The sequence below is a fragment of the Heloderma suspectum genome, chromosome 3 (assembly GCF_057233095.1).
Source record: "Heloderma suspectum isolate Gila_16-S chromosome 3, 16-S_ref, whole genome shotgun sequence".
In the NCBI taxonomy this organism is placed as follows: domain Eukaryota; kingdom Metazoa; phylum Chordata; class Lepidosauria; order Squamata; family Helodermatidae; genus Heloderma; species Heloderma suspectum.
The window spans coordinates 41006988-41026260 of NC_139460.1; the positions used below are offsets into that span (position 1 = coordinate 41006988).

At 41.1% G+C, this 19273-nt stretch overlaps 1 protein-coding gene across 2 annotated transcripts in view; it reads left to right on the forward strand.

The window, feature by feature from the left end:
• The window catches only part of NBEA (neurobeachin), a 595906-nt gene that overhangs the window by 323103 nt on the left and 253530 nt on the right, over positions 1-19273 (forward strand). For both annotated transcript variants that reach the window (XM_084843013.1, XM_084843014.1), the window contains one exon: positions 3538-3662. In XM_084843013.1, the coding sequence (XP_084699139.1) occupies positions 3538-3662 (125 nt within the window). The remainder of the gene's footprint in view (positions 1-3537; positions 3663-19273) is intronic.

A 19273-nucleotide genomic window follows, 5' to 3' on the forward strand; every position in this document is an offset into this window, starting at 1 on the left:
AATGTAATGAACAATGAAGGACAAAAGCATGTTTCAAATTACTAATTTGCTTCTCTTTAAAAGGCTACTATTAGGCTTGCTAGGTCTTTGTTTCAGGGGTTTTTTAAACAATCCTTTCTAACTGTGAAAATATTTTGACTTGTATTTTGTATGTCATTACATTTTTCTTAGTGTATGGAAATACATAACTTTTATTGGTTAACTCTTTACTTGTGTCACATTTCCAGAGCCTGAGCCTAGCAATTTCAGGTTCAAGTTTTCCAAAGTAGTCAGCACAAACAGGGATCAGACAAAAGGCAAGGTCTCAGCAGTCGAGGTTACAGGCAACAGGGTTCCAAGGCAACACAGCAGATGAGGGGCAGGCAGGCAGAGGGCCAGACTCCAATAACAGTCCAGGTAACAGGCAACAAGATCCCAAGGCAACACAGCAGATGAGGGGCAGGCAGAAGAAGACCCAGTCCAGACGTCCTCATGCCAGAAATCAGTCAAGGAAGCAGTCTGGAGTCAAGGCCAGGGATTCAGAAAAGTCTGGACAACGTTGTTTCCAGCAATTCTGTGAGTCTTATGCTGCTGTTTTTATGCAGAGGCTGTCAGAGGTGCGCCCAAGCCTCAGCTGTGAGTTGTTAGTGACAGCAGGAGCTGAAAAGGTCCTCCTTGTGAGCAAGCCTCCTGCATGCAGAGACGAGGTCTCTGGCTTAGTCTAGCATTCTTCTGAGTTCCTGTCTTTTCAGGCAGAGTCTCTCCCAAGGGCTTGGGAGTTTCTCTGCCTCCACCTCTGAGGCAGAGTCTTAGTCCTCCACAGGTAATGGCATCATGGTAGTCACCCCTGAGGGCCCGGGCTTCTCCTGGTCTACTGGTAGATTCTGGGCACTGCTCATGGCAGGTGGTTCCTGGTCCTCCAGCAATTCCTCCTCTGAGGACTCTTCCAATGGGAGCATGATAACTTGCACTAACCAATAACAGCAATAATATTTCCATCCCTGCTGGGGATCGAATTGTATTGGTTAACATGTATAAAAATACAGTTCTGAAATACAAGTGCAGGACAGAAAGGGCTCACAGTCCTCTGGGTGGGGCTGAGAGTAGAGAAGTATTCGGTTCATTCTATCATCCATGTCATAATCTGAAGCTTTTGAGCTCAATCTAGGTATATAGGCTATATACATAGTGGGGGCACGGAATGGGCACTGGAGACACGTATTCACTTCTATTGCACATATCACATTTAATATGAACTGGAGCTCATACTTGAAAATGCCTGTGTGACCCATCTATGCAACAAAAGGTGTTGACAGATCTTGTGAGTGCATCCTACTCACATAGGCAGTTATGTGCATAGGCCCCAGCTCACTTTAAAGTTTATATGTGTGTGTGAGGGGAAGAGATGTGCAAACCTGAGGCTGGCTTCTGTACCCACTGAATACATACCTACACACCAAACCGTATGTGAAATCGCCCAGATGGGACCCTTCCCCTGCCTGAAACTCTTGCAATTGCAATCGCTGACAGTCAGGTCAGTGCTGGAGTGAGAGTACACTCTTTCATAAGAGTATCTGGAATAGGATAGACTTAGCTCGTAGTAGGAAGTGTGGGAAAAGGTGGGAGATGCTGGCAGCCTAGAATACAGCTTTCCTTTTTGTGAACCGCCCAAAGAGCTTCAGCTATTGGGTGGTATAGAAATGTAATACATACATACAATAACATAACTTTTGAGGAGCGTATTTAGAATCCTGAGTATCGTACATCTCTCCCCCACCAATTCCTGTTGAGAGTATAAAGACTGCAATATTTTATGTATTTATTTTAAAATGTATATTCCACTTTTCCTTAAGAAATAAACTCAATGCTGCTTGTAGATAAAGTTCATAAAATACAGAAAACACAGTTCAAATTACTAAAGTCTATTTCATACAATGAAAACAAGAGCAAGAACAACTCAGCATAAAAACAGGAAGTCAGGTGTTACAGAGGAGCTCCAGATGCACTGGCTCTCTGGCACATGCAGTGCGCACTATTGAGGGAGAATTTGTTGGGGGAAACCTGGCAGATGGGAGGGGTGCTAAAACTTTTTCATGTCTGCTGATTCTCCCCACAAAAATCCCCCCAGATTGTTTTCCTCCAGCCAGGCTCCAAAACAGAAGTGAGCTAGTTTGAGAGAGAAAAAGGCCCCTGGGAGAAGGAGCATTTGCAAGGGAGAATTGATGGGCAAAGGTGAGATTAAGTATACACCTCCCACACACCAAAAATCCCCTGCAAATGCCTTGCTACTCCCATATTTCCATTGCTCAGCAAATTCATTTTGCGATTATAATGTCTAGTTCTGCCTGAGAAAAGAGGGCATTGCCTGTTCGGAGATGGACAACTCCTGAAAGGTCTTCTCCAGTGCTCCAGAGGATGTAGTCTTCCTGCCCCTCCTTTTACCAGTGTATGATTTTGTTCTTAAATATTTTTATTTGTGAGAGCCTAATACTGCCAGGAATAATAGGCACTTTAGTGCTGATCAATCCCCACTACATCAGCAAGTGCATCATGTACCATGCTAAATACTAGGGAGCTTTGTCTCCTTTTTTTCCTCTTGTGCATTGGTATTGTAGGGCATGGGTGTAAAGCACAATCTTGTCCAGATAATCTATCATAATAATATCAAACCTGTAGATAACATAGTAAGTGTTTGCATTTTTGGTTAGTGTCATATTGTTAATTTCTAGATTCTTGATGACCCCCATATTTAGTAACGAAATTTAATTTGCTGCCAAATGAATGCATGCATTTGCATTTTCAGTAGGATATGGATTAACAATGGTTTCTGAATCATTATGTGAGACTTTAATATTGGTTCTGAATGCAAAACAGGCAATGTAACATGAAGATGGCTATGGTTGTTAATGGCTTGTTTTAGCTGGAAGCTATAAAATCATCCAAGGACTCTGTTGGTGTTGGAATAATAATTTACCTAGACAATTACCACATGGTGGAATTTTTTGCAGCTCTAATTCAGTGTTATTAATAATGAATAAAATTGCAATTTTCTCAGGTTGCTGGGGGCAATGGGGAATTATTTCAATGAATATTTCAGCACACTATTTTAATCATAGTTCCACAAAATTCAAGTGGTGATATTTTATACTTTTAAGTTCAGTCTGCTAAGGGACCATAGTCATTAAATTGCGAAATATTTGCTCTTAGGTCCATTCTCTGATTTACAATCCTTTTTAAAAACACTGTAAAAGAAAGAAAGCTGTGTCATTAATACTTGTAATTTGATGCTGCATTTGTTAATGGGTTTGCTCTGATTAATGTTTTTTGCAGTAGGCAGAACATTTTGAGGAGGGAGGCAAAATCTTTGAATGCTTAAATGCAAGTAGAGAAGCACTCGAATACTACACATTTTAATCATTTGTAATCTTCTTTGTTTCCTTGTGATCACTTAAATGAGAAGACAGATATTTTATAAAACTACTCCCTCTCTAAGAAAATGTACAGAGAGAGTCTGTATGCCAGTCCAGAAGATGCTGATCTTTGTTTTTGTTTCCCTAGTCAACTGCATGACTTCTGGCGCTTAGATTATTGGGAAGATGATCTGCGCCGGCGGAGACGGTTTGTTCGCAATGCTTTTGGCTCCACCCATTCTGATGCCTTGCTCAAAGCTGCTGCGGAATATGGTCAGTACTCATTATAACACACCCACTGTCTAAAAACCTTTCTTTTTATTTTATGATAATACTGAGAACTATGCTGCGTTTCCATCTCTTGCATTTAGTATCTTCTTTGCTTTGTATGAAAGATACAAATAGCCACATGCATAGTAGTTTTCAAGCTTTTCCAGAGCCTACTGATCCCTTGGAAGGAGCTGATATTTGATTTAGGTAACAAAAGGGCTCTGAACATAGTGATACTGTATTCAGGTAAAGGACAAGCTGTGAGTGAAGTGACAATCCATTCGGTTATGGAAAAGGTTGTAAGCACTTTACTGTGTACGGTATCCTGAGGGAAATTTTCTGTGAAGGTTAATATAAAGAGAGCTTCCTGTCTGGCATATTTTAAGAGAAAATATGGAGAAGTGGAAGGGCCTGTTCTCAGTGGTTGGAAAACGGTGAAGGGATAAAACGGCAGCATGTCCCAATGCAGAATACTTCTTATTTGGCTGCATGTATCAGTGTGTGTGTGAGCGTGTGTGCGTGCATGGGTGGGGGGACATGACCAGTGCCAGTAACCACCACACTGTGTCAGGCCGGCAGAGGGGAGTACGCGTGAGGAGGTGAGACTGTTGTCCTGTCTAGGAAGGATGATATGCGTGTGTGTATTCCTTTTTGGAAATGTGGTGAGCCACTATTTTTGCAAGAAGAAAATGAAATCCCCCAGGGTGCAGTCCAGCCAGATTTAAATTTAAGCATTTTAAAGTCCAATTGATTTTACTGGGAATGTTAACCAGGCCTGTACCATTTATACCACAGGATCCCAAACTCTGCTGTTTGATTAAATTATGCAGCTTCAGAAGCTTTGTGCTGTTTTCTTGGTTAGACAATTTATTGTTCTTGGTTAGACAACTTATTGGGATGGTTGGGCAGCATATGACTGTATCATTTTTTAAAAATTGAGTGAAGAAGGGGGAAATGTGGAAGAAAGAGAACATGAAGTGACATGAAGTCGGAGCCTATCAAACATTTTATACCATTGTGCCTAATAAAAGAAAACCCAGCTTATGATCACTGGCCATTCCATTTTAATGCTTTTTTCTTGGGGGGTTTATTTTGCTTTTAAGTAACCCTAAGATTCTTAGGGCTCTTGTGAAGCTTCTGTATTCTACTTCAAAGCCATACTCATGACTCCATGATATGATTGGTGCTGTATAGATTTTTCAGAGTCTTTTGTTATAATGCCACTGATGTGGTTTTTCTTTTCTGGAAGTATATCTACACAGAAGCAGCCGATACCACTGGTGGCTTTTCCTTTAACCCTGGTGGAGATTTAAAGTATGCCACCTTAACAGTTTTGTGTATTACATTCTTGGGTTTTAGAAGAAAATTGGAAGCTGCCTTATATCAATTCAGACCATTGTTCCACCTATTTTAGTATTATCTACATTGAATGGCAGACTGGAGTCTTTCCCAGCTCTGTCTGAAGATAATAGGGACTGAACCCAGGAGCTTTGGCATGCAGAGCATGTGTTCTACTACTAAGCTGTGTCTCCTCCCTAATCTAGAAAATTGGTCTTCAACTGAGAGGTCAGGGACCCAAAGCTGGATTGCAGGTCAACCTAAGATGGGTCACACTTAGAAGCACAACTAACATTGTCTTTGTTTTTCTTTAAAATAGTGTTTTAAAGACAAAGGGAAAGCAAAGCAAAAAGATTGGGGCATAGTGAGAGATGAGAAAAAAGAAGGGGAAAGATGCAGAAAAATGTGCAATATATGGTAAAACAAAAAACAAAAGTGGGTCCTGATCTAAACAGACTATTGATCTAGATTCTAGACTATGAAATCATGCATGATGACTTGGCATAGCAATAGTATCATACTGGATCCTGCTCCTAGACACAAACTGTCCAAAATCAAGCAACAGGAGCAGGAGCAACAAACTTGATGAAGGTGGCATATTTGTGCAGTTATGCAGCTGAGCATGTTTACTGAGTGCCAAGCACCCTAAAGCAGAGAGCAGCGCAGGGCCTGCCCTAGGAAACTGTGGGATTAAAAGAGACAACTCAAAACTGCCTTTATTTATCTAACATAATAAGAAAACCTCATATAGTTTGCCTACTATTTTATTTCGATGCAAAGGGAAATAAAAGTGGCTTGCGTGAGAAGAAATGTTGGTTGTGTTATCACTGTTTATATTTCAAATCACAGTAGAGGGAAGTTACCTTTTACAGAGTACTAAAGTAAATGTTTCTGAAGTGTTCAGTATCTAAATTAACGACAGCCTTCTAGAGGAATTTAAAACAGCTTGCACTGAGATTAAATACCATCGGGGGGGGGGGGGTTACCTTGATGTGCGTTTTTGAGGCTTGTGCATATGGATTTTAATATTAAAACTTTTCGTTGACCTTACTCTATAAGAAAACATCCTTAACACTGATGTTATTTTTATGCCTCTTGGTGATACTAATGAGTTGAATAATTTATGAGGTTGTCATGTGAAAAGGATTTGGTGTAGTTTGATGTATTTTCAGCCCTGGTGCTGGAATGTGATTAATAAAGAGCTTGAGGCACAGCATTTTTTTTCCATGGGGCTTAGCTTTCATTAGGGATTTTTTTCATCAGTGTTATTTTGATAATTTTTATATCGCTCTTGTATAATAGCAAAATTACTCTTAATTTCAAGAATGAAGATTACATCATAGAAATCTCATGATTTTTGTACAAAAAAGGTGTGTTTCTTTCAAATTATAGAAGGTAATTCACTGTTGTTAAATATCTTCGTGGAAAATGAAAAGAGAATAACAGGTTAGGCTTTGTTTGTTTTTGTCTTAAATCTTACCTCCAATTTTACTATCATAAATATTACTTTGGGTATCCATATAATAGTGGGAAACATCTTAGTAGTTTTTTGTTATCTACATTGACTGTCAGTTATCATTTAGGGGGTTTACGCATAAATATTGCAGCAAAGGAATGTTTAGTCAAAGCCTAAGTCAGCAAGCTACTCTGTGTCTACGATCAAAGGCATCAGCTTAAATAGGTCTGATCAGGCATTGCAGACGAAGGCAGGCAGCTTCAACTGAGCAAAAAACACAGAGCAAAGATGACAAAATTAATCAGTCATTTCTTTGGCAATAAATAACAAGATATGCTGAGGTCTGCAGATGAGAGAATTTCTAGGTTCCTTGGAGATGTGCCTACTTAATACCTGATTTATCTAAGCTTGTACAGCCATGAAGATATGACCTTGATGAATAAAAGAGTGCTCTCTAACTAATCTAGACTTAAATCAGTATTGATAGTGAATGCATAGATACAGTAACAATATGATGCTCATAGTCATCAAGGAACAGGGATGTCTTGAGAATGGCAAATCTGTCTCTCGCTTTTGAACCTGTTCCAAGGAAGGTGTGTCAGATTTCATATAGTGAGCTAAAACACAAAAATGTGGTGAAGTCCAATGACTTGGGGGCCTGTAAACTAAATGGGGTAGGGTTTATTTCTATTCATTCAGACTTCTGAATATTTTATTCTCTGTAAAATGCATCTAATGAAATATCAGTACAGCAAATATTGTACAAAACGTTCTTTTGTACAATCTATCTTTAAGCTAAACGTTCTGGCAGTTTAGCTTAAAGATAGATTTTTCCACATTAGATTTCTTATTTTTATGGTACAGTGTTATATATTATGACACAGTCTCCAGAGAGCAGTGGTTTTGTTAACTCTACAATTTTGTTATTGTTCTAGGCAGTTTAAAACATCATCCTGAACCACATGGGGAGTCACTTATGTAAATGGCTTGTCACATTAGAGATGGTGTGAGAATTCTTCCAAGTATGACTTGGAAACCAAGTCCAAACCAGATACAAGCCTTCCAACCCCTTGACTTTCTTTCCCAAGCACTCAGAGGATGAGGATTTGGGAAATGAAGTCCTGCAGTTTTTCCCCCCAGCACCTGTGCAAGTTAATGGAATTACTACATGCATGGGGATTGCATGGGAATGGGGGGAAAATTCACTCAGGGCAGGAGGGAGGCAAAATCAGAGGATGGGTGAAGGCCCCTTAAAACTGCTGGTCCTCCCTCCCCCACCTCATAGTTTTGCCCTGGCAGGCCTGCTGAGGTCCTGGTCACCGTTTGGAATGAGGAGATGACACGGGCTATTGATATGATCGCTCCCAAAGGTCCTCGACCTAGTCGTAGAACTGTGTCAGATCCTTAGTATTCTGAGGAGCTGAGGGCAATGAAACGACTGTGTCGACAATTAGAGGGCAAATGGCAGAAGACTCGGAATGAATACGATCGAACACAGGTAAGAATCCACTTGTGATCTTATTCTGCGGCGGTGAGGGCAGCAAAGAAATCCTACTTCCCCGCCACCATTGCATCTGCTCCGTGTCATCCAGCGGAGCTCTTCCATGTGGTTAAAGGCCTCTTGGGTGTAGGGCTTGGAACACAAGAACTTGAACCCTCAAATGCCTGCTGTGAACAATTTGCCAGACACTTTGCAGATAAAATTGCTCGTATTCGTGCTGACCTGGATGACATTGTTTTGACAGAGTCTGATATGGACAGGGCTGGTGCACCATCTAGTCATGTTACGGATACCTTTTGGCTTGCACAACCTGAGGATGTGGACAAACTGCTTGGAGGACTGAGGCCTACTTGCCCTTTAGATCCTTGCCCATCCTGGCTTGTGAAATCTGCCAGAGCTGGGCTGGATATCTGGACCTCAGAGGTGGTAAATGCCTCCTTGAGGGACAGCTTTGAAAGAAGCTGTGGTGAGGCCCTTGCTGAAGAAACCAAATTTAGAGCCCATGGTTCCAGATAATTAATGCCCTGTGTCAAATTTGCCACTCTTGGGCAAGGTGCTAGACTGTGTGGTGTCCTCACAACTCCAAGCAGTTTTGGATGAAACTGATTATTTAGATCCATTCCAATCAGGTTTCAGGCCTGCTTATGGGACAGAAACAGCCTTGGTCGCCCTGGTTGATAACTTACAAAGGGAACGGATGGGTGAAGTGCAACCCTGTTGGTTCTTCTGGACCTCTCAGCGGCTTTCGATACCATCAACCATGGTATCCTTCTGGATCGTTTATCTGGATTGGGCTTGGGAGACACAGTTTTATAGTGGTTCCAGTCCTTTCTGGAGGAGCAGTCTCAGAAGGTGGTGCTAAAGGACTTCGGTACAACCCCATGACCATTAGCCTGTGGGGGTCGCAAGGTTCTACCTTGTCCCCCATGCTTTTTAACATCTACTTGAAACCGCTGGGGGGAAGTCATCAAGAGGTTTGGGCTGAAATGTCATCAGTATGCAGGTGATATTCAGCTCTGCCTCTCGTTTCCATCTGCACATCTCAGGGAGGCTGTGGAACTCCTGAATCAGTGTCTGGAGGCTGTTTTGGGATGGATGGGGATGAACAAGCTGAAACTTAATCCAGAGAAGATGGAGGTACTGTGGGTTGGGAAACCAACTACTTCAGATGGAGGTTTACAACTGGTCTTAGATGGGGTTGCACTCCCCCTGAAAGACGAAGTGTGCAATCTGGGAGCCCACCTGGACTCTGAGCTAACTGATGAAGCCCAGGTGGCTTTGGTGTCCAGGAGAGCTGTTTACAAGCTTAGGCAGGTACACCAACTGGAGAAGATGGACCTTGCCTCAGTTATCCACGCACTAGTAGGGGTGTACGAAACCCCGCTTACCTGGCTCCGCCGGGTTCCGCAGGTGGGGGGAGGCGATCCGTTCCTCCCCCGGAATCCCCAACGGGGGGAGGCGATCCATTCCTCCCCTCCCCAGAATCCTGCCCGGATGGCTCCGCTCCGTGGCCAGGCTGTGGAGCCGCCAGCCGGGCCAACCCGCAGTGGGGCCTCCAGCCACTGCTGGGCTGCTGCAGACACAAATGGCGTCCTGTGTAGGGGACACCATTTGTGTCCCTACACAAGCCCATGATAGGCTACGTAAATATTTTCGTAGCCTATCACAGCTAAAGCGGGATCGCAAATGGCGTAGGGGATGCCATTTGCGTCCCTGCTTTAGCCGTGATAGGCTACGTAAATATATACGTAGCCTATCACGGGCCAGCGTAGGGACGCAAATGGCAGCCACTATGACGGTCGCCATTTGTGGCCGCAGCAGCCCGGCAGCAGCTGGATTTGCCACCGCAGCCACAGCCAGGTAGGCTCCATTTTGCGGGGCTTTTGCAGGGTGGTAGGGTGGGGGCTCCGTTCCACCACAGATTCCAGGAGGCCTAATTCACTGGAATTTGGCCCCCCTGGGATCTGTGGCAGAATTCTCTAACATCCCTACGCACTAGTCACGTCCAGGCTAGACTACTGTAATGCGCTATACGTGGGGCTGCCTTTGAAGACGGTTCAGAAACTCCAGCTAGTGCAGAATGCAGCTGCCCGAGTATTGGTGAGGTGAGGCGATTTGATTATATAATGCCTATACGGAGCCAGGTGCACTGGGTACTGGTGCATTTCTGAGCCCAATTCAAAGGGCTGGTTTTGACCTTTAAAGCCTTAAATGGTTTGGGACCAAGTTACTTGAAGGACTGCCTACACCCATATCAGCCTGCCCGCACTTTAAGATCAGAGAGGCCCTTCTCTTTTTCTGACCCATGAGAGCTGTCAGGTGGGTGACCACACGTGAAAGGGCCTTTTCTGTGGTGGCCCCACACCTTTGGAACAAGCTGCCATTGGAGGTCCGCCATTCTCCGTCATTACAGACTTTTAAGAAGGCCTTGAAGACATATTATTTTACCTTGGCTTTCTCTTGATATGACTGCTATTGTTGTTGTTGCTGCTGTTTTATTGTTGTTTTTATTGTTGTTTTATTGATTTTATATTTTTATTGCTTTTAATATTGTAATTGTTTTTATGTATTTTATTGTTGTAAGCTGCCTTGAGAGGGCTTCTGCCCTGAAAGGCAGCCAAGAAATATTTTAAATACATTAAATAAATAATATTTTTGCCCTCATACCTCCATGCAAGCTAATAAAGCAATGCATTAGCTAGTATGAGGTTGGAGAAAAAGAAAACAGTTGAGGTGTGGGGGGAGGCACCTAATCACCATTGGTCCTCAGTGGGATTATGCATGGGAGGATATCCCTTCCCCTGTGGTATTTCATTCCATAGCATTTCCCCTGTCCCCTTGAAAATGAATGGTTGCATTAGTTCCTTTGGGAGCAAGAAAAAGGCTCCTGAGATAAGTTTCAGGTTGTCTAGGTCAATTACTCAAGTTATTACAATTTTTTTTCTAGCAGAAAGAACTTGGATAGATTTTGGATTAATTTGAGGAGATCTTCTGGAAACTCCCCCATCTCTACTTACTATGTGGATATCAACACACATTATTCTGTGCAGTTATTCATATGGTTGTGTTGTGAATTGTGGATGGCTGCATATGAAGAAGCCTCAGGTGTGTGTACTTTGTCATAGGAGTTTTATAGTTGTTGGGCTACTAAGAACATCTCTGTATTTTTTACATGGATAGGTTAATGGAGAAGGCATCCTTAAATTATCTCAACAGAAATAACAACATGAAAATACAGGTGGTCTCTAAAATATGTATGGCCTAAGCCTTTTATGCTGTGGTGACACACCGAAAAAGTCCTGTTTCTCATAAATTCCAAAGGTAGCGGAATGTAGAGCAGGGGTTCCCCTGAAGTCTAAGAGAGAGGAGATTTGTATGTATGGGAGCAGAGAATCAAATGGGAGTTCAGAATTGTTTGTATGTAGTCTGGATGCAAAGAATTGGAATCACTTTCTCATTCCTTTAAATACATCAGTATGGGAGGATAAGGATGAACTTCAAGCTGAATCTATCTCCATTTGGCTAGTATTTAATGTCTCTAGTGTAAATGGATAAAATGGAGAGGAGGATCATCTAAGCTGCCTTAGGTTCCTTGCAAGAGGGGAAAAACGCTGGGATATAAATGTAATAAATAGATGGGCGTAAATTCATACATCCATGTTCCCTTTTGTGAAGACAAATAATTTGTGGGCAGATGGATTCCCATTGCAAACAGACAGAATGTCACAGTTTCCTCAATTTCAGCTTATCAGTTGTTCATGCCTTTTTAGTCTTGTGACTTATAATTTGAATTAGGAATGTTTATACAAGAATGTTACAAGATAAAGGGGGGAAACATTAACTGCTTTGATAATCAGTCCTGTTAAAATGTCTAAACATTCCCATCTGTATGCATGTACTACAGAGTTTTTTCCTAGTGAATAATGTGTTTTTCTTGTGGAAAGAGTTACTTTCAAATTCTGTGATTTAATTTTTATTTTCAAATACAACACATGTACAAAGAATATGAAGACTGTAACATAATGTTCTTCGTTCATTTTATGTTGAGCTTTTACTTGTGTACAAGTACAAGATGACAATTTATTTCTGGAACTTTTAAGGAGCAGCATCCGTTTCGTGGACAGAGATTGTGTAGATATTAATCTAGATATTACAGTGACGAGCTCTTTTAAAATGTGTATTCAGTGGTAAAGGGCTTCCAGATGTCATCAAATAACTCTCCTCTGTTCTTCAGTCTAAATATGATGATCTCAGAGGAAGCAATGTAAAACAGGCTTGTAAAGGATTCTGCTTTACTTAAAGAGCATCGTCTTCCCATTTTTTCATTGTTTGCTGCTTTTGCTCGAATTATCAACAGATCTTCATTTTAATCCTAAATTTGTGTTGTCAGAAATTCACTTAACTTATGCATGATCATCTTTTTTGTGAAATGAATACACATTTGTTACTAATTTCCTCTGCCCAAACAACATATCTTGCTTTGACATTGTGATTCTCTTACAAGGATATCACACTTTCCAAGCACAATACTGTGGATGTGGGAAAATGCAATATGTGTCCCAAAGTGTTGATTAATTTATTGTTGTGATTGCTAATGCTGTTGTGCAAGTGTCACAGGCATCTAATTGATGTTTCCCATGTTGGCAACATGTTGTGATTTTTAAATAAAATTTCATTGCTTTGGAGGCTGTTTATCTGATTCCCTGGATGCTCGCCCAGAGACAATAGGATTGCTCTCTCTGTCCTTTACCAAAGATTCATGAAGGCAGCTAGCTTCCAGCTCAGAAAAGTTTCTGCTGCCATCATGTGCATAAAATCCAATCCAGTGGAGTTTTTCTGTGTGGTGAGTGGCCTGGTGAAACCAAGTACTGATCCACCATAGAGGCAGAGACTGAAGTATGTTTTGTCTACTGGGATGGGTTTACCATCTATTTTGCAGACAAAATCATGTACAGTCAGGGCCAGAAATATTGGAACAAGGATAACTGTTTTAGCAGTTGGCCACTGCACACCACCACATTGAAGTTGAAAGGAAACACAGCCAGATGGGAGTGAAGTCAGGACTTTCAGCTGTAATTCAAGGGATTTGACAAAAGTGGGGCACTAACCATTCAGGAAGGACAGCCAGTGGCATACACACACACTCATCGTTGATGACTCATAAGTAATGGAACAAACCAACATCATTTCAAACTTAAGGATCGCCTTTAATACCTGGATGAAAATCCTTTGCAGTCAATGACTGCCTGAAGTCTGGAACACATGGACATGACCAAATGCTGAGTTTCCTCCCTCAAGGTGCTTTGCCAGGTCTTCTCTGCAGCTGCCTTCAGCTGCTGCTCGTTTGTGGGTCTTTCTGCCTTCAGTCCGGTCTTCAGGAAGTGAAAAGCATGCTCTATTGGGTGGAGATCAGGTGACTGACTTGGCCAGTGAAGAACATCCCACTTCTTTGCCTGGAGAAACTCTTGGGTAGCTTTTGCTGTATGTTGTGGGTCATTATCCATCTGCAATATGAAGCGGCGTCCTATCAGTTTGGCAGCATTCGGCTGAATCTGAGCAGAAAGTATAGCCCTATACACTTCAGAATTCATCCTGCTGCTTTCATCAGTAGTCAGGTCATCAATAAACAGCAGTGACCCAGTTCCATTGGCAGCCATACATGCCCATGCCGTAACACTGCCTCCACCATGTTTGACAGATGATGTGGTATGCTTTGGATCATGAGCTGTTCCTTTCCTTCTCCATACTTTTCTCTTTCCATCATTCTGGTACAAGTTAATCTTGGTTTCATCAGTGCAAAGAATCTTATTCCAGAACTGGGCAGGCTTTTTTAGGTGTTTGCTGGCAAAGACTAATCTGGCCTGTCTGTTCTTGAGCATTACCAGTGGTTTGCAACTTGTTGTGAAGCCTCTGTATTTACACTCATAAAGCTGTCTCTTGACTGTAGATGTTGACAATGACATGCCTACCTCCTCAAGAGCATTCTTGACCTGGCTTGATGTTGTGAAAGGGTTCCTCTTCACCATGAGCAGAATTTTGCGGTCACCCACTTTAGTTGTCTTCCGTGATCTTCCAGGCCTTTTGCTGTTGCTGAGCTTGCCAGTTAATTCTTTCTTTTTCAGGATGTTCCAAACTGTTGTATTGGCCACTCCCAATGTTTTTGCTATCTCTCTGATGGGTTTATTTGTTTCCTCAGCCTAATGATGGCCTCCTTCACTCGCATGGACACCTCTTTGGACCTCATGTTGGGAGTTCCAGTGAACAGCTAACAAATGCAAATGTAACACTCAGAACCACCTCCAGGCCTTTTATCTGCTTGATTGGCCATGGAGTACCCAGCAAACAGGCCACCCCTGGCCATGCAGCTGCTTGTCAGCCATTCGTTCCATTACTTATGAGCCACCAACGATGGGGGTATGTGCATGCCACTGGCTGTACTTCCTGAATGGGTAGTGCCCCACTTTTGTCAAAGCCCTTGAATTACAGCTGAAAGTCGTGACTTCACTCCCATCTGGGTGTGTTTCTTTTCAACTTCAATGTGGTGGTGTACAGAGGCCAACTGCCAAAACAGTTATCCTTGTTCCAATATTTCTGGTCCTGACTGTATATTCAGTTCAACTTGAGGCTACCAGTTTAAATACAGAATCAAAATGTTATTTGTTTTAGGCTGCAATCCTATACACCAACCTTCCCCAGCCTGGCACCCTCTAGATGTGTTGGACAGGACTACAACTCCCATAATTCCTATCCAGCATGGCCATTGGCCATACTGGCTGGGGAATATGGGAGTTGCAGTCCAACACATCTGGAGGGCACTAGGTTGGGGAAAGCTGCTGTATACACTTATCTGGGCGTTACTGCCATTGAACTCAATGAGACAAGTAGATATGCATAGGATTGTACTGTTAGAGGCTCTAGCTAAAATCCTGGAGGAAATGTCTTGCTTCCCTGGACTTTTCAGGTTCCTTCTACTGTTTCGTTATTTTCAAAGAAGCTGTATAGGGACCAAAAGTTCTTTTAATCCTCAAAAGTCACCGAGAATGCAAATAATGGGCAAAAAGAAGGAAAAGAAAAAACAATATTTGGTAACACCTTTCAGAGTTTGGTGATGGCAAGTGCTGAGCATGAGATACATTTGCTGGTTGTATTTTAATTTTAAAAATGTCCGCAAAGATTCTGTATGTAAGATTTATGTGTGACCTTAATGCAAGTTTTATCATATTCTATGTTTTAATATTTTCAAAAGAATTTTCTATATTTTATTAAGGGGATTATTATATTATCAAACATTTACATAGTATGCAATTGCATTGTAAGTGCTAGGGTCACATTGCAAATTCAATTGCATATTTTAGCTTTTTAAAGGCATTTTTCCCTATTGATGTATCTTGTAAATAACAAGTGATACACATAAATGTGATACCTTTTAAAAATATTTTAAACTAGTATTTGGAATGGGAAGGGAGTGCCATGAAAATGAAATTGTGAGTACACATTGCATGGCTTTGAAAGGCAGTACACTCTATTAGCAAACCTGTCAATATAAAAAGTGCATTCCATTTCCACCTCTTGCTCTAATAACCTTTTCTGTGTTACTCACAGGCAGTTCACATAATCAGAGTATATTGTCAGCTTACTGGAGTTGGGGAAGCATGAAATGAAAATCACGTTAATATTGATCCAATTCTTTCTTGCAAGTGTCCTTGATGTCCTTTTCTACTGAGCACTAGCTATTTGTTTTATTTAGGGAAATAACTCAGTTATGACTATTCTTTGTAAACTGTTTTCAAGCATAATTATTATTAATATAGTTTTTGCGATTTATCATTTTCTCATTCTCAGCATTTTGTAATATAAGGGCATTAAATAACAAATGATCATTTGCACTGATTGCTTTCTTATTTACTAGCCTATGCTATATAATGAAAGTCTGCAACTTAAGACATGATGTTAACTAATGAAAGATATGTACAATATGGATCAAATTATCTGGACACATTACTCATGAGATTGTCATTGACAAATGCAGTTTATAAGGTCAGATGTCATTGCTCTGTTTGACCATTACAATACTGAATTTCTTTAAGTACCTCACGTCTGAGAATGAAGATAATAACCAGGATTTCACATCTTTATTGGAGAATAGGCCAAATATTCAATTATCCTTCAAATATGTGGAATACATTATTTATTGTTAGATTTAGAACACAACCAGCAATGTCATTTTTTCAGTTTTTAACTTTATACTGTAAGTCAAAGATAGGCCCTGCTCATATATTTTTTTTTAAATATGGACAATGTGTAGCAATTTTAGGTGAGGAATAATAAATCCTTCTATTTAAGTACATTTCAAATATAAAAAAACTAGCTATTTCTCCCTTTGATTCCCCCCCCCCCCCCGTTTTCTTTAGGATTCTTCTTCAAAATTTGAAAATCATCAAAGTCCTTTTGGCAATTCAGTAAGCGATGGATCTCTACTGATGGCTGTAGTCCTTATCAGTCTCCAGAATAATGACTCCTGTATGGCTCTGAAAATTTTCAGAGCCCATTTAAGCAGGGGTGCCATATCAGATTTCAGTTAGGAAATCAGATTTGCAGAAAGGTTCAAAGGCATGTTCTTGATTATATTCAGTATTAAATAGCAAAGTTGATATGCAGAGCAAGGAGATAATGATTCTTGCCCAAGCTTAGCACATAGTTAAACTGTGGATTTCACTACCATAAGATGTACTGATGGCCGCCAAGTTGGATGGCTGTAAAAGGGGGTTAGAAAAATTAATGGCAGATAAGGCTATCAATAGCTACCAGTCATGATGGCTGTACATTACATTAGTATCAGAGGCTATATTTTTTCAATACCAGTTGCTGGGGAATAGAAGCAGGGTCATGAGTGGGAAGCCACTCATGACCTGATTGTGGGCTTCCCATGGGCATCTGGTTGGCCACTGTAGGAACAGAATACTGAACTAGCTAGGCCTTTGTTCTGATCCAGCAGGGCGGGCGGGCGGGCGGGCGGGCGGGATGGATGGATAGATAGATAGATAGATAGATAACAACATTTACATACCACTCCGCATCTAAACAGATTCTGGAGCAGTGAAAATAAAAGATAAAAGAAAATAAAAAATCATATTAAATTTTTAAAAAACAGAATACAATAGAAACCATGGCTGGTCAATCAAGGAAGGCTTCTTGAAATAAAGATGTCTTCAGCAGGCACCAAATACAACAGAATGTTGGTGCCTGCCTGTCCTCCACAGGCAGGGAGTTCCACAGAAAGGGAGCAACCACATTCAAGGCTCTACTCTGGGTGGGTTCCAGCCAGGCCATAGGTCCATGTGAAACTACCTGGAGTATCCTGTCTGATGACCTCAGTGACTGGGCAGGCTGATAAGGGAGAAGGTGCTCTTTCACATATCCTGGTCCCAAGTTGTTAAAGGTTTATACACTAATAGCAAATATTCTTGTGTTCTTAAGCTTAAAAGTTCCATGATACTATTCCCTCTAATAGCAGACTTGGGTGGTTGAGCGCCTATCAGTTTGAAAATGAAATGGGGCCACCTGAAAATACGGAAGTGGTTTCTACATACTGGGGGGACTCGCTAGCTTTGCAGAAGTGTGTGTGTGTGTGTGTGTGTGTGTATGTGTGTGTGTGTGTGTGTGTGTGTATCTATATATATATATATATATATATATATATATATATATATATATATATCAAAATTGAAAGGAAAATAATGTTTTTAAAAATGGCCTGACAAGTTTCCAGGAGGTGCAAAATGTTGAGGTGTCAGTGGAGAAGTGGGGAAAGGCAGGAGAGAAAGAAGAGGGAATAAGCCTGTTCAAGCTCCTAACAGCTGAAATATCGGGGGGTGGAGGGAAGTGTCCCATGAGGTTAAAAATAAGTTCTGTCTGTGCACTATACAGGTATGTTTCAGGAGGAAGGAAAGGAAGAAGAACACTTTTTCCTTTTCCCACTCTCCAGAAATCGTGCTATATAGCTATAAAATGTTAAGGTTCAGGGCTGGGATCATTGTAGGAACAGATCAGACTAATTGTCTATCTAAACTTATCTACTATGACTGGCAACAGCTCTCTGGAGTCTAAGGCAGTTTTCAGGAATTTGTAAAGCAACTACTCTGGCTGACAAGCTGCTCAAACTGTGAGCCAAGCTGGAGACAGCAGTTATATCAGGCAAGCAGGGACCCTATTGGATTCTCAGATCATCTGACCCAGCTGGGCCAACAAGCTGCTATACACCTTTGGCTATGATCAGGGTGTAGAGCTGAGCAACAAGAATCAGGCTATCAGCTCCTCTGCCTCTCACATGGTTGTGGTGGGAGTGAGGTTCCTGGGCCCAGTTGCCAGATGTCCTGCTTTGAGCCTGCTGTCACTTTGCAGTCATGTGATTACATCCTTTTAATTCTTCCCAGCTGAATTCATTTTACATTTACCTTACAATATTCAATATTCATAAATTGCCACAAGAGCAGTAATCTTCTTAGGAAAGGGAAAACACTGTTCAGGTAATGAAATACGTTATTTCTTAAGAGTTATGTGATTAGAACCATTAGCTAAAACAGAGACTTAAGACATTAGGCTAAAATGTAACACAGGCTTAGGTATTTTCAGAAAAAAGAAACATCGTATAAGTGTCCAGGAGAGTAGAACTTCACAAAAACATCTTTATTCTGTAAAGGATTTTTTAAATTAAATGCAGAATTTTATTGTGAGGCAGACAGACTTTAGTTATGTCAAAACACTCTTTTAGGAGCCACATAAAGCTGTAAAAGACGGTATATGAAAAGGCATTCTTTAAGAAAAGAAATCACCATCCCATGAAGCTGATTTCCAGATGTTTGGAAACATTAGAATTTCCTGTCAGTACATTTAGGTAACACTAAAATGAGTTAACTTTCCATTCTGCCAGCCCTCTTCAAAGATGAAAGAGAACTCTCTGCATAAATTGCCTTATCTATAATTCACTGAAGTAAGCTGTGGAATGAACTCTGAAAGAAGCAGAATTCTCCCTTGGCTTGCATCACAGCTTCTAAGCAAACTTTACTTTTATTTCCCCTCTGTCTTTAAAATGAAATTAGTGACCTTAAAAGTTGAATAACTGTTAATGAGTGATGATGTTGAGTGGTTTGTTTGAACTGAGTTATGTGTTTGGTTTGGATTTGGTGGCTTTTGTTTTTGTTTTTTGCTTTTACTCTTCAAAAGTCTACCCATGTCTGAAATAAGCCCCATTATGAGTACACATTTATTCAAGTAGCCTTGAACTGACTTCTTGTAAGCATGGACACAGCAGGTTATCTT